An 18409-nucleotide genomic window follows, 5' to 3' on the forward strand; every position below is an offset into this window, starting at 1 on the left:
AAGGCGGGACAGGGACATAGCTTATGTGCACTACACCTGTGCCTGGAGGTGGTTGGAGGATGGATGGCAGCTAACAGATTGAGGTTGAATCCTGACAAGACAGAAGTACTGTTCGTGGGGGACAGGAGGCGGGCAGGTGTGGAGGATTCCCTGGTTCTGAATGGGGTAACTGTGCCCCTGAAAGATCAGGTGCGCAGCCTGGGAGTCATTTTGGACTCATAGCTGTCCACTGAGGCGCAGGTCAATTCTGTGTCCAGGGCAGCTGTTTATCAGCTCCATCTGGTACGCAGGCTGAGACCCTACCTGCCTGCAGACTGTCTCGCCAGAGTGGTGCATGCTCTAGTTATCTCCCGCTTGGACTACTGCAATGCGCTCTACGTGGGGCTACCTTTGAAGGTGACTCGGAAACTACAACTAATCCAGAATGCGGCAGCTAGACTGATGACTAGGAGAGGCCGCCAAGACCACATAACACCAGTCTTGAAAGATCTACATTGGCTCCCAGTACGTTTCCGAGCACAATTCAAAGTGTTGGTGCTGACCTTTAAAGCCCTAAATGGCCTCGGTCCAGTATACCTGAAGGAGCGTCTCCACCTCCATCATTCTGCCCGGACACTGAGGTCCAGCACCGAGGGCCTTCTGGCGGTTCCCTCGTTGCGAGAAGCCAAGTTGCAGGGAACTAGGCAGAGGGCCTTCTCGGTGGTGGCGCCTGTCCTGTGGAATGCCCTCCCAACTGATGTCAAAAAGGAAAACAACTACCAGACTTTTAGAAGACATCTGAAGGCAGCCCTGTTCAGGGAGGCTTTTAATGTTTAATAGATTATTGTGTTTTATTCTTCTGTTGGAAGCCGCCAAGAGTGGCTGGGGAGACCCGGCCAGATGGGAGGGGTATAAATAATAAATAATAAACCGTCACACACAATGGCCCGGAACACAACCCCCTCGCAAATCGGGGGTTCCCTGTATGAGAATGTCTCAAACTGTGACACAGCAAGAACAAGTCCACTTGCTTCTAAGGAGGACCCAGCAATCCATAACATAAACATAAAGCTAACACTACTTTATTACTGGAAGAGAGAGAGGCATATGTAGCAAAAGTAACACAATAACGTATTTACACAAATCTAATCCACTATCAAATTTAATGTGCACCAGAATTTTTGCGAAGTAATTTGGCGAAAAAAGGTGCACATTACATTTGAGTAAATATGGTAAGTTAACAGAATGCTCAAACCTACTTTGTATATATGGATGTTTCAATATGTATTTTCTGTCAAAGATCATGGATGGGTGTAGTTATTACAATACAATAGTTCTTTCTCACAACATATTCCACTTAAAAGATCTGCCACCTTAAATTTACTACCATTTTTTTTCCTAAGCATTTCCCTAAATACACTTGTTACATCTCTGGAATCATAGATGTATTTCAAATATTTGAGTATTTTGTATATTTTCTGTATCCATCTTCACTATAAAAGCTGTACAGACAGAGCCAAAGGTTCCAATCTAACCTGTCCTTCACTCCTGATGTGCATGGAAAATATTTGCAACTATTTTTGCCTTTCTGATAACTCAGATCAAGAGTCCCTGCTAGGAATGTCTGGATCAGCAATCATGGTAAAACTTTCTAACAAATTCTTTAAAATGTTACTTCCCTTTCACAGGACATTCTCAGTCTTGACGTTTATGTACAAGTGCATCATTAGCAAGAACTTCAGATAAGCCCCAAAATATTTTCATCCCATGGTGGGCTTATAATAGGGTTATTATCAGAAGGAATTTTACTTCCACAAAGGAAGGAATTCTCTCTGATAGACTATCATCTTGACTAGTCAGATTAATTCGACACCCCACCTGTAGCCAGTAGGGGAACAGGCCTGTTTTGTTTTTGTGTTTTTTTTGTTCTAAAGTTAAAATTGTTGTTTTGTGGGGGTTTTTTAAAAAAATAGCGGATAAAACCTTTTTGGATGAGCAACGCTGAGTCTCTTTATGCAGCTCCCTGCCGTGCCGCCATCTTGAATCCTTTTTTTTTTGTTTTATATAATTACATGTGAAGTCACTATTCTTCTGTATGCTTTAAGATAGTAACTTTGATTCCCTTTTAACACCTAGAGTACAACAGGGTAATAATTAATTAGAATGCTTGTATGTCTCTTTTTCATGTGCCTTCTTTTCCTGAACAATCTTGGTTTCTTTAACTATCCTTTGTTGACTATTTTGTAGCTGAAAGGAAGTTCTTGCCATCAACAAAGCCTTGCTCAAATGTGGGGGACATGCTACTAGCCCATACGGAACAGCAGAAATAAGCTTTGGGTTGAAGGTCACCTGTTAAGTAGCAAGAAAGGAGTTCACAGACCAATGTCAGCTAACTCCCAATAGTGGATAATGTGTAAATGGCAGCAAGCTGACCTAGACTGGCTTAAGAATCTTCAAACAGTCACCCTGGAAGTGATTAATGTGATCAACACATAGATGGCACTCAAAGCTGTGGGTAAAGAGAGACTAGAAGACAACGCAAGGCGAAAACCTCAAGGAACCTCAATAGATTTGGGGAAAGCAGATATAATGAAGATACTGAAAAGGTGATTGTCAGGATAAATTCCGCAGCAACAGTGAGAGATTCTTAGAGGAGCAATTCTTAGAGGAAGCCAGGGCAAGACAATGTCCATGCCACTGAGAGGAGTATTTACTCCAACAGTGGAAGTGAAAGGGAGCAGTTGGGCGCAGAAGACGAACTCTATGTCAGGGTCCACCGAGCAGCAGGAATGCAAGTCGTAAAAAGTTCAGATCCCCAAAGATCAGGAGTGAGAAAGCCATTAGTGTGATGGGGCTAGAAGCAAGCAGCGCAATCTCTAGGACAAGTAAAACAATAAAAAGTGAGGTCCCAGAGGCAACAGCTAATGAGCCAAATGTTAGAAGAAAGCAGTGCATCTTGAGGGAGGTAAACAATCGCATTCCAGAGGCAGAGTGTGGGGCAAGTGTGGTGAGCAGGGCCTTTTTGCTGTGAGATGCTACACAGATTGAAAAAGTGTCTCCAGAGCTGAAGATTTATAGGACAAAAGGTGAAGCTGCAGTGTCTCCCTGAGTCACCTAACCAGATGCTTGTAATGTTGTCAACACTCCACATTTGGATAGCACAATTCAGACTGCCATTCCTTCAGGAGACATGCTGCCTTGGTGGTACAGAAGGCAAAGTATTAGAGCCTAGGGTTCCATTTTCAAGACCCCTTACATTGTTTCAGAGTTTATCAACATGAATGTTGAAATCACCAGAAGCAACGTGGGAATACTGTCAGAGAAGAAAGCATCCCTAGCATATCAAGGTCTGATGCAGAAGCAGAGAGGAACTGGAAGTAATATGAAAAGCATCTTAGCTGGAGTAGAATAAATCAAGGTTATTTTCATGAAGGCTGTCGGAGAGTGGATATTAATTACATAGTTCTGCTGCTGCTCTATATTTTGAAAAGCAGAATTAACTTTCCTGACTTTAAGTCCTTTGCACCTCATCATATCATATATCATAGCAAAATGCTTCATAATTACTAATTTAAATATCTTGCCAATAATACTCTTTCCCCCATCTCTCAAGCTTTGTATTATGTATTCTCTATGCAGCAGAAACATGACGTGTCATAGAATCTTTCTATTACTGGGTAAGCCTTTCCAATGCCCATCATTATTCCTTAAATCTCTCCCACAATACTGACTTTGCTCCCTACTGTTAATGGGGGGAAGGACTTGCCTGGAAATACCCTTCCAAATGACAGACAACTATGAATTTTAAAGAATAAAGTCTAAGGTTTCAGTAAACAGTATTAAAATTTAACAGAGTAATCTTTTTTTACTTTAAGCCACAGTTGTATTTCTTCACTTGTTTGGGTTGCAGAAAATTGGTACATTTTCTACCTTATAAAAACATGATTATGAAATCAGTAACCTACCCGAAACATTCTCTCAGCTGACAAACTGGCAATAAATGCTTTTAGAGTGTCAGTTAAGAAATTAATGAACAATAAGAGGAACGGCTGGTGGAGGATTAGGTTTGCTTACAATTTGTCTGCATTTGTTTTAATATGATCCATTTGTATATATTACCCTACACATAAACCTCCAGTACTCATGATTCATTAGCGCTAAAGAGTCAAGTTATTATTAAAACAGAAGTGCTCACTTACTCTCTTGCTCTTTTCAATCCTGAGCTTTTATCCATGGTAGTTATACTCTATAGGGGCCTCATCTATCTTCTCTGACAGCGAAGTATTCGTCACAATACTTAGAATGTTTAGACATTTATTTACATATTGTTAAGAGTTAATGTATGCATCTAGGGCCGTGGTGTAAGCAATATATATTGGAGGCTTTACCAGAAACCCCACCACCCCCACCCCCTTCTTCTAAAACCCATTGTATAATTTAACCCATATGATTTTAAGTGGTGTGCAGACCACCCAGAAAATGGCAGTGAAAGGCATTATCCTTCAAATAAAGCCGATGAGACTGTCTCTGAAAGAATCAAGATGGTTTCAAAAGGCCTAGATTTTACAGTTACTTTGACAATAATCCTTTTAGCTCTTAAATTCACACAAAGTTTTCAACATGAAGGTTGTCTTGGCTACACTATGTGATCTGGGACGTACAGTGGTAAAAGTATCTCAGGATATTTAAAAAATTATTTTCATGCTCATAGCATATTTTACCATATTTATTATAGGTCATTTTAAAAATGCCCTTCAATTAAATATAAAATTCCTAGAATATATCTCATGTGACATTTCGTCACTGTACCAAAGTTGGCAGCAATCCTGTGGCCATTCTTTATGGCAATAGGATTTTGTCTCCAAAGGGTGTACATTCAAATACAGCATTTGTTTTGTTTTTGAACAGGGCCGTCTTAACCATAGGCACCAGGGGTGTGGGGCACCCGGGTGCGGGGCGCTCAGGGGTGCCAGGCCGAGAGTCCGGGGCCCGAGAGTTGGAGCCCGGGGAAGAGCCCGCTAGTCAGTTGGAGCGCCATGGTGGGCTCTTCTGTTTGGGGGCGAGCAAGCCAGCAAGGTGCTGAGGCGGCTAGCCAATGCCTGGGATTGGCTTGTGGCCATGGAGAGGCCAGCCCAGTGCACGCTGCTTACACCACAAGGCGCCCGGCAGAGTTGTCGACAACTCTGGGCAACCTGGGGGGGGGGGCGCCGGGCAGATCTTTGCACCCTGACACTGCATATGCTTAAGACGGCCCTGTCTTTGAAACATCATCTAGATCCAGGAGGACTACTGACTTTACCATAAATTATAACTACTAATAATAACCTTGACTTGTACAGTCCTAGTGTCAGAAATCAGATGTGAAGAAGAAAGTTTGCAGTCTGGGGGTGCTCTTGCAACCAACTTTGTCACTGAAGACCCAGGTGGCCTTGGGGGGGGTAGGACAGCCTTCTACCATCTTAGGCTAGTACATCAACTGTGACTGCTTCTGGGATAGCTTGATCACAGTAGTCCAGGCATTGGTAACTGCAAAATTAGATTACTCAACACACTCTATGTAAGGCTTCCATTGTGGTTGGTCCAGAAACTGCACCATTATGCACGGATAGGAGTCAGATCCTATCAGCATATTGCACCGCTGGTCAAAGTTCTGCATTGGCAGCCATTTTGCTACTTGGCCAAGTTCAAAGTCTGCTCATTCAAGGTGAGAATAATTTATTAGAACCCACAGCAGTTGCTACTAACTGAGTTCATCAATGCTTAATTTAAACCACCATTTCACATTATCATGCATATAAATTCTTATAAGACAATCTGAATACTTTTTTTTAAAAAAGTTTGACTGTTAAATAAAACTCTTAAGCAATAAAAGCAGAAAGACAGAAGACAAAGCTGTACTTAAATCGCATTTGTTTCAATGGGAACCAAGTCATACCTAAGCTTTTCTCTTTATTTAAGTAGGACCGAAGTTCAACTAACTTAAGATGCAACCAACTGAAACCTTATAAGATATGGCAGAAATTCTGCTATACTAGCAGAACCAAGTTAAACTGGCAGAAATTATGTCATATCAGCACTACTGTGGTGTGTGAGCAGTATGCTACTATATCTGCTTCACCAGTGCCATTCTCCGGGCATAAAGCCACAAACTGGAGGAGTGGACAGGTTAGAGGAGGACTGAATCCTATACCCTTCAAACCTCCTTCTCACCTGCAACCACAGCCAAATGTTGCGCCATTCACAGAGCCAGGGTAAAGAAAATGATCTCTCAGGAATCAATGGAGAGGGGTGGGTACAATCAAATCTATGATGTATTTCCACAGTCAGATTCTGGCTACTAGTTATGTGGAATGTTACAATTTAATCTGAAATAACACACACTGGATACCGTTTTTTAAGTAACAGAATAGACCTATTGTCTATTCTCTTTGTCAACTGATTACTTGATCAATAAACTTGAATTCATAGACTATCTACTCAAAAGGGCGAAACCAAACATAATATCTTGGGATTAGGGAATTCATCTCTTTCCCAGAAGCATAGTTAGTAAACATCTTACCTAAATACATCCTTTGAAGCTCCCAGCATTAGTTGCTTTTCAAGGACAGAGTACTCCAATGGAATGACAATTGCTATCATGCTAGTTTATGTTAGCCTCCCTAAATATGGAGGCCTCCAGATGTCCTGGGCTACAACTCCAACCAGTTCCTGCCAGAACAGGCTGGTTTGAGAACATACCACTGACAAGCAGCTCAATGTATCCAAGATAAGTGAATCACGGAAGGCAATCCACACCAAATGACACCTAACTGTTTTCCATTTGCTTTTTCATATTAAGATACGCAAGCCTCAAACATTCCTCCTAGTGTCAGCTATGGGGGTTTTCTGTTCAGAATATTCCAGCTACTTCCATGCAGCTTGCCATGACTGTTAAGCCTTTCCTTGTGTGGCCCTGGGAAAATAGTGGTTGTTTGCAGGCTACAACTTAGGCTTCCTGGGAATTTGCTCTCCTACCTTAAGGTGTTTTCACATTATTGTTTGCTGCACCTCTAGCATGCTCCCGCCACCATTTTTTAAGACAGGTTCACACAACGTTAACTTCAATCTATCTGCATCCTATTGCTTTTAGAGAAATATTTATCTTTGATGCACTCAAACCAGGTTCCACATGATTTGAAAATGGAAGCAGTCATTCCATTGTAGTGTGAACAGATCAGGTGGCTTTGGAGCATACACAGGAGACAGCACATGCACAGATAAAACCTTCAGCAACCCTGGGAAAAGAAATCAGGTGAATGTGAACAGCAGGGGAGATATAAACTTGGAAATGCAGCAGAGGGGAAACAACCTCACAGGGGTTCAAGCTGAGCACAGCCTCAGACAGACCTTGTAGCATCACACTGTGGCTACAGGAGACATCACCTGTTCTGTAAAAGGTATTGATGCTGTGCTTGTGCACAGGAGAATTGTTTGTGCCATCACAAAACATGGGTAACACATGGGTGTTATTGGGAGTGATGTGTATTTGGTGGGTGATGACAGAATTGCTAGGGATATTTTCAAATGATCTTCACAGTTGTTACACTGCATCTCTCCCCCTCCCTGTAGCTACTGTGTTTTTAGATTGAGCAACAAAGGGTACCAGCTAGTTGCACTGGTATAAGTTCCACATAGTGGCTGCCATCTTAGCAGGACCACAGGAATGCCCTGCACACGTGATTAAGATAAAACATTGTCATACCCAAAAAATGGGTTCCTATTGCAAAAAATCGGTGTATAAAGAATTTGTATGTTTGCCAAAGGCCCATTGAGAAATGTAAAAAATCAAGTGTGCAGAAAGCAGAAAATAAGTGATACCTTCTCTGATATTTCCACAAAGGAACTTTACCACAGAGCAGTTTTGGATCTGTGATTATTTTTTAAAAAAAGGAGCAAGCTTGTAGCCACTAAAATATTTTACCCATAGCACCACACTAATCTATTAATGTTTTTCTCGATTTTTTTTATCAAATATTGGAACTTGAAATTGTTGCCCATTACTTCTAAGCCGTATCTTCCAAAAGCCAATCTTCACATTGCCCTGAACAGTAATGGTTAACTAGAGAACTACTGAACTCAGAGAACTACTAAGCATGACTAATGGTAATGTAATACACAGCATTTGGCTGATAGCAGTGTACTCCTTGAAGGATATACCAATTATCTTGATACTCTTCGTGACACTATTATCAATTATCATGTTATCAGTTATCATAGCTCACTGCCACTTAGCCAGCAATGGAAGCCAAGGTGATAAACCTGTTAATTAAAATGAATATGTGAACACTCATTTATAGCCAGTTCATATGATCTGGTATTATCAACTGCTTCCTCTTGACACTAAGTATGCTGAGATGGGTTCAAATAACAAGAAAGGGATTTAAATACACTTGGTGTTGACAATAAAAGTATTGGTACCATACTTCAGTTTTCAAAACACTCTACCCTTTATTGTTAAACTCCTTATTGTCTATCCTTAACATTTACTTCAAGGCTTCAAAGCACATACATTTCTGTAATCCTTGTGTGTCAGCCAGGCTCAAAAACTGGCACCCAGACTTTTTTAGGCGCTCGCAAATGGAGAATCTTTAGGTGCAAAATGCACCTGGGCGCCTGATAATTTTTAACCCTGATATGAAGGCAATGCCTCGAAATGACCTGTGAATCTGGTGAGGCCTAGTGAGTCCACCCAAGTGAGCACTGTGAAGACTTGAACTCTGTTTCCAGGCCTATGACAGTACTACTAGAACTTATTGGCTATCACTAAATAAACTCTGTTTTAAGTCTGCATATAACAACAAAGTACTTTGGTGCCACTAAGATTAAGACAGTTTTGTGTCATGAACTTGGGGGTCAAATCCCACTTATCTATAAACTTGGGGTTATCCTCAGTTGACGTGATTATACATACTGTAAAGTGAGACCAAGCAATGCACAAGACAGATAAGTCCTATTACTACGCAAAGCACAAATGTGAATGCAATCCAATCCAGAGAGCAAAAGATACTGAGATGCAAACACCTAACCAGAGACAATTAATTTCTGCAGTAGTCACTTTGTCTCTATTCAGCTCAAGTCTGATAGTGTCAAATCTACAAATGAATTCCAACACAGCTGCTTCATACAACTCTCCCTTCAAAACTTTGTTAAGTTTTTTTTTTAGACGTATGACAACGTTGTTGTCTGTTACTGAATGACCATGGAGACTTAAGTGTTTCCCTACCAATTTCCATTTTTTTTGTTCATTTATTATATTTTGAGAAAGCCGTCTGGTTGCCTAATGGTAATTGGTAATTGGGAAAGGGTGCTATGACACATGACAGCATGCTTGGAAACTTCTCAGCACACCGTCCGAGGGATTCTGGGAACACAAATTTTGGAAACACACTGGCTTAAGGAGTGAAAGGGATGGAAAAGGTATTGCACTTTGCCTCACAACTGTCCACTTCTCCCACCACCAAAGATATGTCTCATCATGCCTTAGTAACTATTACAATAGGAACGCGGGTGGCGCTGTGGGTTAAACCACAGAGCCTAAGGCTTGCCAATCAGAAGGTCAGCAGTTCGAATCCCCACGACGGGGTGAGCTCCCATTGCTCAGTCCCAGCTCCTGCCAACCTAGCTGTTCGAAAGCACGTCAAAGTGCAAGTAGATAAATAAGTACCGCTACAGCGGGAAGGTAAACGGCATTTCCGTGTGCTGCTCTGGTTCGCCAGAAGTGGCTTTGTCATGCTGGCCACATGACCTGGAAGCTGTACACCGGCTCCCTTGGCCAATAACGCAAGATGAGCGCTGCAACCCCAGAGTCAGTCACGACTGGACCAATGGTCAGGGGTCCCTTTATTAACTATTACAATGGGGCACATATTCCACATTTACATAGCCAGTGAGGTGTGGCTAGAGGATCCAGCTGGGGCAAGGGAGACCCAGGGACAAATCTCTACTCTGGTATGAAGCTGTTTGGGCCATCCACTTTATCTCAGCCTAGCCTACTCTGCAAGGTTATGGTAAGGATAAAATGGGGGTGGGGAAGAATCATGCACACAGCCCTGAACTCCTTAAAGAAATGGAGTTGCGTAGGATAAAACCACACTAAATAAAGAAACACTAAATTTACATTATCAGTAAGATATGGGATGAGAAATGAGGTAAAGCTTTTAAATACTGTTTTTGTAAGTTTGAAAACTAACCTGATATGAAAAGAAGGGTGCTTGCTTTAGATTAAGATTCTAGCCTCTATTCCAGACACAAATGAGAACTAAGTGGCAGCATCTTTCCTTTCCCCACAAAATAATGGAAGATTGATCAACTCTATGCTCCCTTTGAAAAACACTTCTCTTCTCTTCACACTAATGCATAAGAGAGATTTATCATGGGGAAAGGAAGCCACTCTTTCCCCAATAGCCACTAAGTCAGTGGCTCTCTATATGAGGAACTCTGAGGTTGCAGAGAAGCTTGCCAGAGTTCATCTGTGAGAAGATAAATTGTGGCAGACAAACACTGGAATGTCAGCTGGTCTGCAATCAGTACAGTTTCCCCACAATGTTCAGCTGCATGTGAGTTCCAAGTTTTCTAGGGAAAACTCGGTTCACATAGGTTGACACTTCAGCCCAAGAGGCCTAGCTGGAGCACTATATGAAAGGAGTACACACCCTAGAACAAGCCCTAGCATGCTTTGGAACATACAGGGACGAGGGGAGTTTAAATCCTTTCTATAAGCATTTCAGGAAACAGAGGGCCCAATGACCTCCTTGCCAGCTCTAATCAGTGCAGTGAAGAAGGCCATGTAACCCGCCCCTTGTGTTTATCATCAGCACTGGGATAATTGACGCAGTTGCATCTTCTTTTTGTTTCTTCTGCGGGCTTTTTGCTTCCAAATGGTCTTTCTCTGTGGGCCCACATGGCCCTGCTCATTCCATCATCCTTTGATCTGCTTTCCTCCCGCAGGCAGAGGACAAGCAAAAGTGCTTCCAGATGAACTGCCTTTGTTTTGTTTGGTCTTATTTACACTTCAGGAGGTTTGAATGCTGTTTTCTCCACTTAGAGAAACTTTACTAGAGAATCCTAGTCTAGTATGAATGCAGCCATCTACAGGCATCAAGGGGGAGAGAGATGCAGAATGACAGAGTCAAACCTCAATTATCTCTTTTTAAGGGGGAGGGGACCATGCAATTCATGAAATGGTAATCTGCCTATGCCAAAATATATCAAACTTCAACTCCTACTTACACACAAAGTTCGTAAGTTTAGACATTTATGAAAGCAAACATACAAGAGAACCCAGCTACTGCAGATATAAAATTTTAGGTTGATTACTACTATAGTGTTACTGCCATATAATGCTGATCAGCAAAGGAATTCTTACCTGTTGAACTTCACTTTCTCCATTTGAAATTTTTTCCGTGTACACAAAGGAGTTGAATATCCGCTGTAATAAAATTAAGAAAGATTGATTAGACACATCGGTATAATATCAGTGACTGAGTATATTTAGGTGGAAAAAAGCAGCTACATACGGAACAGGTAATATAAAAGAGCAAGATTAAGGATTAAAAGAATTATGGTAATAAGAGACGGAAAAACCACAGCAGTTTCATTAAAAACACATACGCTTCCATAATTAAATTAAACAGATGTTTGTGTTTGGTGGAAATATACAGTATAGGATATTGCATCCAGAGTGCCTGACATTGAGTGCAAGTGGTATGAATTTAAAATAGCTATGCTTCACATTTCAAACATGGCTTTCCCCAAATAAAGTAATTGTTTACATATACCATACATTTAATGCAATGCAGCTTTTTCAAAAAGGGTTTTTTTATTTATAAAAAAAATCTCGTTCTAAATTTCATTAGGAGCCTGTCTAGATTTCACTTATACTCAACGGGCTTTGCTTTGGGACCCCTGCAGTGGAAAAGAGGCAGCAGCATTCTGTACAGTACCTCCCTTTTCCCCACTGTATACATAAATGTTGTTGAAGGGCACGGCACAGAAAAAGTGAAGGCTCCTTACGGAGAGACAAAACTAAATTGTTCATATATGACTCACACACATCAGCACACAAACCAGCTCTGCTCGCACCCTCCCTTCTTGCTCGTGTTCTCCAGTCTATGTCTTGCTGGTCTTCTCCTTTAACTTTCCTACATCTGTGTCAGCAGCAGTGAGGGAGCTAAGAGGTTTTAGAAGTGGATAACCCTTACCTGCAAAGCAATAATCAAGCCTTCTACTGGGTTACTGAGAGGAAGCCTATCCAACCTTAGCTCCCCGCCCAGAGGCAGGCATCTGCTCAGTCTATCCTTGCCCCCAAAGATCTTAAGACGAAGAGAAGAGTTTGGATTTGATATCCCGCTTTATCACTACCCGAAGGAGTCTCAAAGCGGCTAACAATCTCCTTTCGCCTCCTCCCCCACAACAGACACCCTGTGAGGTGGGTGGGGCTGAGAGACTTCAGGGAAGTGTGACTAGCCCAAGGTCACCCAGCAGCTGCATGTGGAGGAGCGGAGACGCGAACCCGGTTCCCCAGATTACGAGTCTACCGCTCTTAACCACTACACCACACTTGGCTTGGGCAGAAAGGAGGCAGTACCTAGCTTCAATTGAACCAATGCCATCAAGGGCCTTCAGGAACCATCTCACTATTGGTGATGGGCTGTTCCCAAAGCAATAGGAAGGGGGATCTTGGACTCAGCGGATGCATGCAACAAGCCAAACAAGATAGAACAATCTATCTTTCCTACTTTTGGGCTGATGGTGGAAAACTGAAGCTGCAGGCAAACATTGACAGGTGAAGCAGGAATGCCTATTTGTCAATCACCTGTTGTTGTTGTTGTTGTTGATGATGATGATGATCCACTTAATGCCAAAATAGGCTCTAAGCAGTTTAGAGTCAATGTTTAAGGGAGGTTGCCAAGACTGCCAATCTGATGATTGATGGTTACAGCAACCTCTTCTTAAGACCCATTTACTCCACCAATCTGCGGGCTGGCACTGCTAGCTCCAAAGGAGGTTGTTGTAACAGCTGATCAGCTAATTGGGAGTTACAAGGAGCCCCTTTGAAGTCTGTTTGGAGGAAGTGGTTTAGAGTGCAAAGGAGCACCCCCCCCCCCGCCACAGACATTTGTATACAGATATTGATCAAATTAGCAAAGAGATATGTACAAAGCCAAAGCGGAAATTCTTATCAGTAGAAAAGTATAGGCAAAGTAACTAACTATATTTGCATCATGACTGCTTTACATAATACATATGTATTATTATTATTTTTAAAAAAGGTTACTTCCACTGGAAAAAAGTTATGATCATTTCCCCCATTTATCTTCTACACTTTCTAAACTTAGAATTTCGTTTTATTCAAATTTATATTGCTAATATAAAGGTAAAGGGACCCCTGACCATTAGGTCCAGTCGTGACTGACTCTGGGGTTGCGCGCTCATCTCGCATTATTGGCCGAGGGAGCCGGCGTATAGCTTCCAGGTTATGTGGCCAGCATGACAAAACCACTTCTGGCAAACCAGAGCAGCACCCGGAAACGTCGTTTACCTTCCCGCTGTAGCGGTTCCTATTTATCTATTTGCATTTTGACGTGCTTTCAAACTGCTAGGTTGGCAGGAGCTGGTACCGAGCAACGGGAGCTCACCCCGTTCACAGGGATTTGAACCGCTGACCTTCTGATCAGCAAGCCCTAGGCTCAGTGGTTTAACCCATAGCGCCACCTGGGTCCCATATTGTTAATATACCTATATCTAAATACCCATATGTACCATTTATTATTCTGCCGAATTATGAATATTCAAAACTATCAACAAAATAGCATGAATACATATTTTTCATGTCATGTAGAAACACAGTTATTCAAATAGCTACCATATAGCATGCTTAACTAGGAGTGTGGCTCTTGTCTTCGCATAAGTGGTAAGAGAATGCATACAGAGAAACCCCAATCTGAATTACTTTCATTTTACAATGCTCCCATCTCCTTCTGTAGCTGGCAAGCTAGGAGTGGGGGACCTGTGGTCCTCCAGATGCTCTTGGACTCTAACTCCCATCAACCCCAGACAGCATTGCCAATTGTCAGTGGTTATGGAAGCTGGAGTCCAGCAGCAAATGGAGGGCTATAGGCCCCTCATCTCTGCTCTAAGCAGCTATAATTCTGTGGCACAAAAATACATCTGTGCTTCCTGGTCAGAGTTTTTAGATAATGCTTGCTTGTATCATAAAATCTTCATTTACTTGCAGACCAATCTGTATTAACTGTTATCACAACTGTATAATATGCACTCTTTTGCTCAAGAAATAAATGAGTTACAAATTGGGAAACTCTCATTAAATCAATGGTTTAAATCACAATTAATCTCAACTACTTAAAAAATAATTTCAATCATAGGCATACAGGCAAAACCGACAAGGAGTTATTTTAAAGAATTATGGGACCAAAGACAAATGGTAAAGAGCATTTGGGGGGGGGGCAATGGAAAAGGAACAAACCAAATACAGTACAGTACATTTAACTAAGGTGGGAGTGTAACCCACTGCCAAAGCACTGCAGTAATTTGATCCTAAGTGTGCCATATGTGTTAAAATTAAGATTAAATTGCTTTCCAAGCACCTTATTCTAAAAGATAAAAAGTATTGTTGACTACATCAAGCAACAACAGATTCAAAACACTTCATCATATTAATTTTGTTGTCCGGTTTAGTTCTTTGAGCTCCACACTTTTGTGTGCAGTGCTTTTACAGAGTTTTAGTTTATTAGCTTATTAAATTTATACACCACCCTCCATCCAAAAATCACAGAGCTGTAGCAAAAAAGGTGATTCACAGCCAAGGATGCAAGTGCCTCCTCAACTAGATGTTGCATCTAAGCAAATAAAGATATAAGCAGCAGTTTGGCAGGTCAAATTCTATCCTCAGCATGCCTCTTGCCATCATTCAGGGAAGACATATCCTTGGTCACAGAAAACACTGTGGAATAATCTTATGTTTTGTTCCACTGAGCTTATGACTGTCACTTTCCCTTATTCCTTTCCCGCTTGGGGACTTCAGGAATTTAAGAAATTTGAACTCTTAATGCTAAGGCCACCCCTGGAGAGGGCGGCAGTAAATCTTCTGAGTTTACAAGTCCCAGTGAGCCTAAAATGATTAAAGAGGCAAGATACAACTATTATGAAAAAGCCCAACACTGAAACTTCCTCTCATTCTATCCCCTTTATTAAAAGCTGTGATCAGTTTCTAAGACTACAAACAAACCTTTCCCACCCCACCCAATTTAGAGAAGCTAATTTAACATCAGAAGAAAATACATTAAAGGTGTCATTTTGATGCAAAATGAACTGCATTTTCTTTTCCACTCACAAATTGCTGAATATCTGGACATCAAAGGAAACAAAGAAATAGCCTCTTAGCTAACACTGAGGTTTCTACCCATAATACAAAGCTAGCCCTTAACCTGAGCTTTTACAGATCTATGAAGAAGCATTAAAAATAATGAATATAGTTAGGAAAAAAGAATACCGATAATCGCTTTTTTGGTTACTTAGCTAATGTTTTCAAGTGAGAGTTCTTATTTGTTTGAGTCGAAAAAATAAGTATAAAATCTTCCACTATGAAAATGTTTGCTTCAAATCTTAATTTTTGCTACCTAACAGCAACACATGAATACTGTGATCATTGAAATGTTCCATCTTCTCTCCCAATGGTTCTTGTAATCAAATGAAGGAAAAATTGTGTGATTGCAAGCATCATGATTGGAGTTATATGTAGTTGGGCCCTTTGATATGGATAATGCAGCGCAGTTCTGCATGCACTTTGCATCACACACTGTGAAAATGTGGCATACGTGAATTTATCTATATGTGGAATATATGACAAATTAACATCATTGTTTCGTGTTTAAACATGAATGGCATGTACAAAACTGCTGGGTTTATTTATACATTCATCTGAAGTACTTATACTTCACTCTTCATTGAATATTGTCGATTCCAGAGTGGGGAACAATGAAGTAAAATAATAATATACAGGGCGAAAGCAATAAACAGAAATTACAAAATACATCAAATTATGTCCAATAAATATCAAACAAATAAACAGCTCCATTATATAGCCAAAAAAAACCTAAACCACAACCATTAGAAATTCCAATTCAACAAAATACGTGGATGAAGAAAACAGGCCATTCAATTCACTGAAAAACCAAATGGTCCTAGCAACAGTTCCCACACAATTTCTTACTTGGTGCAATGCAACCCACTCCCCCACCACCACCAATCAGAGAGAGGGCCACACTCTCTGCTAACAGACTCTCATTCTGTCCTTTGAGCACCTTCACTGCCACTCTTGAACCCATCCAGGCTCTCACCATGAGCAGCAAATTCTGAACACTTAATATTATAACTAATTGTACCATATGCTTTATCAAAATGTAAATCAGCCTAGTAACATAGTACATGGTCTATTAGTTTGTTGTTGACATTTAAAGCTGTAAACAACTTGGGACAAGGGCATCTAACAGAACTATGTGTTGGAGATTCATTCCCCGTGTCTGCAGTCACGGTTTTCATTCCACAGAGTGGGAAGTGATGGAGACAGGATGTTTTGTTGTTACTGTGTTCCGTGAAGTGGGACTATTGTCCTTTTCTCTTTGCTGTGTGATGCTAGAGAGAGAGGGATCCATGTTGCAGTGCTCCGAGTGTATTATATGTAAATACACAAACTGCAAAGACTCTGTGGATCTCTAAGTGTGCTGATGTCTCCAAGGCTGTGATGTTTGGGTTGGAGAAAGCTTTTGAAGCTCCCGAACGATCGACCAGGAGGGAGAGAACATGGCAGTCGGGCATGTGTCTTTACCAAGGTCCTACTCGTGTGTAGGACGCTCCTGTAACACCATGTCCCTTGATACAGACCAAGCTCACCTGTAAGATTTTCTTATGGATGGCCTACTGGTCATTTCACAACCAGCAGACTGTCCCTTGGGGACAATGAAAAAGTGGGCTCTCTCAGTGAAGGCACCCAGTCTTTGGGATACCAACCCTCGGTCATGAAGGGGTCATCTTAAAACAACTCTCAAAAACTTCGGTTTATGTAAGTTTGCCTAGACTCTTAGCAACTCTTACTTTCTAATTATAGGCTCTTATTAATATTTTAAAAGTAATTAATTTTTAATGCTCAGTTTTTTGCTCAGTTTATTAAATGGTGTTCTGTTTTAATTACTTCTATGTAAACCACTTGGAGATGTTCATTACATTAAGCTGTATACAATTTTTATAACTAAATAAATCTGAGAATGCATACTGCTCCATGCATCTGTGCTGATTCTAGATCGCCATTCACACGGATGGGAGGAAAAGAGGAACAGCAGCTCCTAGCCTGACTAGGCTTATGGCCAAACTACATGTGATCCGATCTAACATTTATTTATTTTTACTTAAAAGCAGCCCCGGTGATGCTATAATTTGCACTGTAGCAGCAAAGCTGGGGGTGGGGAGGAGTCAACGCTTTCCTATGACATTTTAGAAAACTAAAGAAAGTACACAAACATACACACAGCTAGCCCTGCAGCAGAAACAAATAAAATATTTTCCCAATACAGGGCAAAACACTTCCTCTCCCAACTACAGTTGAAACAAGCAAAGTCTTACTACTCATACCATTCCTTTTCAGCATTATCCCTTGAATATAGGAAGTGGAGATAAGTCCTTTTCTGTGCCAGTACAGTGGTGCCTCGCTAGACGAATTTAATTCGTTCCACAGGTCTTTTCTTATAACGAAAAATGTGTCTAGCGGATCCCATAGGAATGCATTGATTTTTTTTTTTTGCCCATTGGAACGCATTAATTGAATTTCAATGCATTCCTATGGGAAACCGCGATTCGCTAGACGAATTTTTCATAAAACGAATTCGTCTAGCGAGGCAACCTTAACCCTTTCGTTAAGCGGAAATTTCGTTAAGCAGGGCATTTGTTAATCGAGGCACCACTGTACTGTAATTAAGGCTCGTGCTCCCTTGAGGGGTCCTTCCTGGTACCTATATAGCTCGGGCACCAATTGAAGACTGTCGTTTTCTCTTTGGTTTTGGTCCAATTAGTTTTGATGCTTGCTACTGCTGCTCTGAATTAGTTTTGGTTGATTGTAAATAAATAAAAAATAAATAAATAAGAGGGTTAAAGACAGGTAAAAGGTAAAGGTAAAGGGACCCCTGACCATTAGGTCCAGTCGTGACCGACTCTGGGGTTGCGCGCTCATCTCGCATTATTGGCCGAGGGAGTTGGCGTATAGCTTCCAGGTCATGTGGCCAGCATGAGAAAGCCGCTTCTGGCAAACCAAAGCAGCACATGGAAACGCCGTTTACCTTCCCGCTGTAGCGGTTCCTATTTATCTACTTGCATTTTGACG

At 41.3% G+C, this 18409-nt stretch overlaps 1 protein-coding gene across 2 annotated transcripts in view; it reads right to left on the minus strand.

Annotated features, from left to right (window-relative positions):
• The window catches only part of CACHD1 (cache domain containing 1), a 123379-nt gene that overhangs the window by 70047 nt on the left and 34923 nt on the right, over positions 1-18409 (minus strand). For both annotated transcript variants that reach the window (XM_060276842.1, XM_035121480.2), the window contains exon 2: positions 11384-11446. In XM_060276842.1, the coding sequence (XP_060132825.1) occupies positions 11384-11446 (63 nt within the window). The remainder of the gene's footprint in view (positions 1-11383; positions 11447-18409) is intronic.

Source organism: Zootoca vivipara, chromosome 7, assembly GCF_963506605.1.
Source record: "Zootoca vivipara chromosome 7, rZooViv1.1, whole genome shotgun sequence".
In the NCBI taxonomy this organism is placed as follows: Eukaryota; Metazoa; Chordata; class Lepidosauria; order Squamata; family Lacertidae; genus Zootoca; species Zootoca vivipara.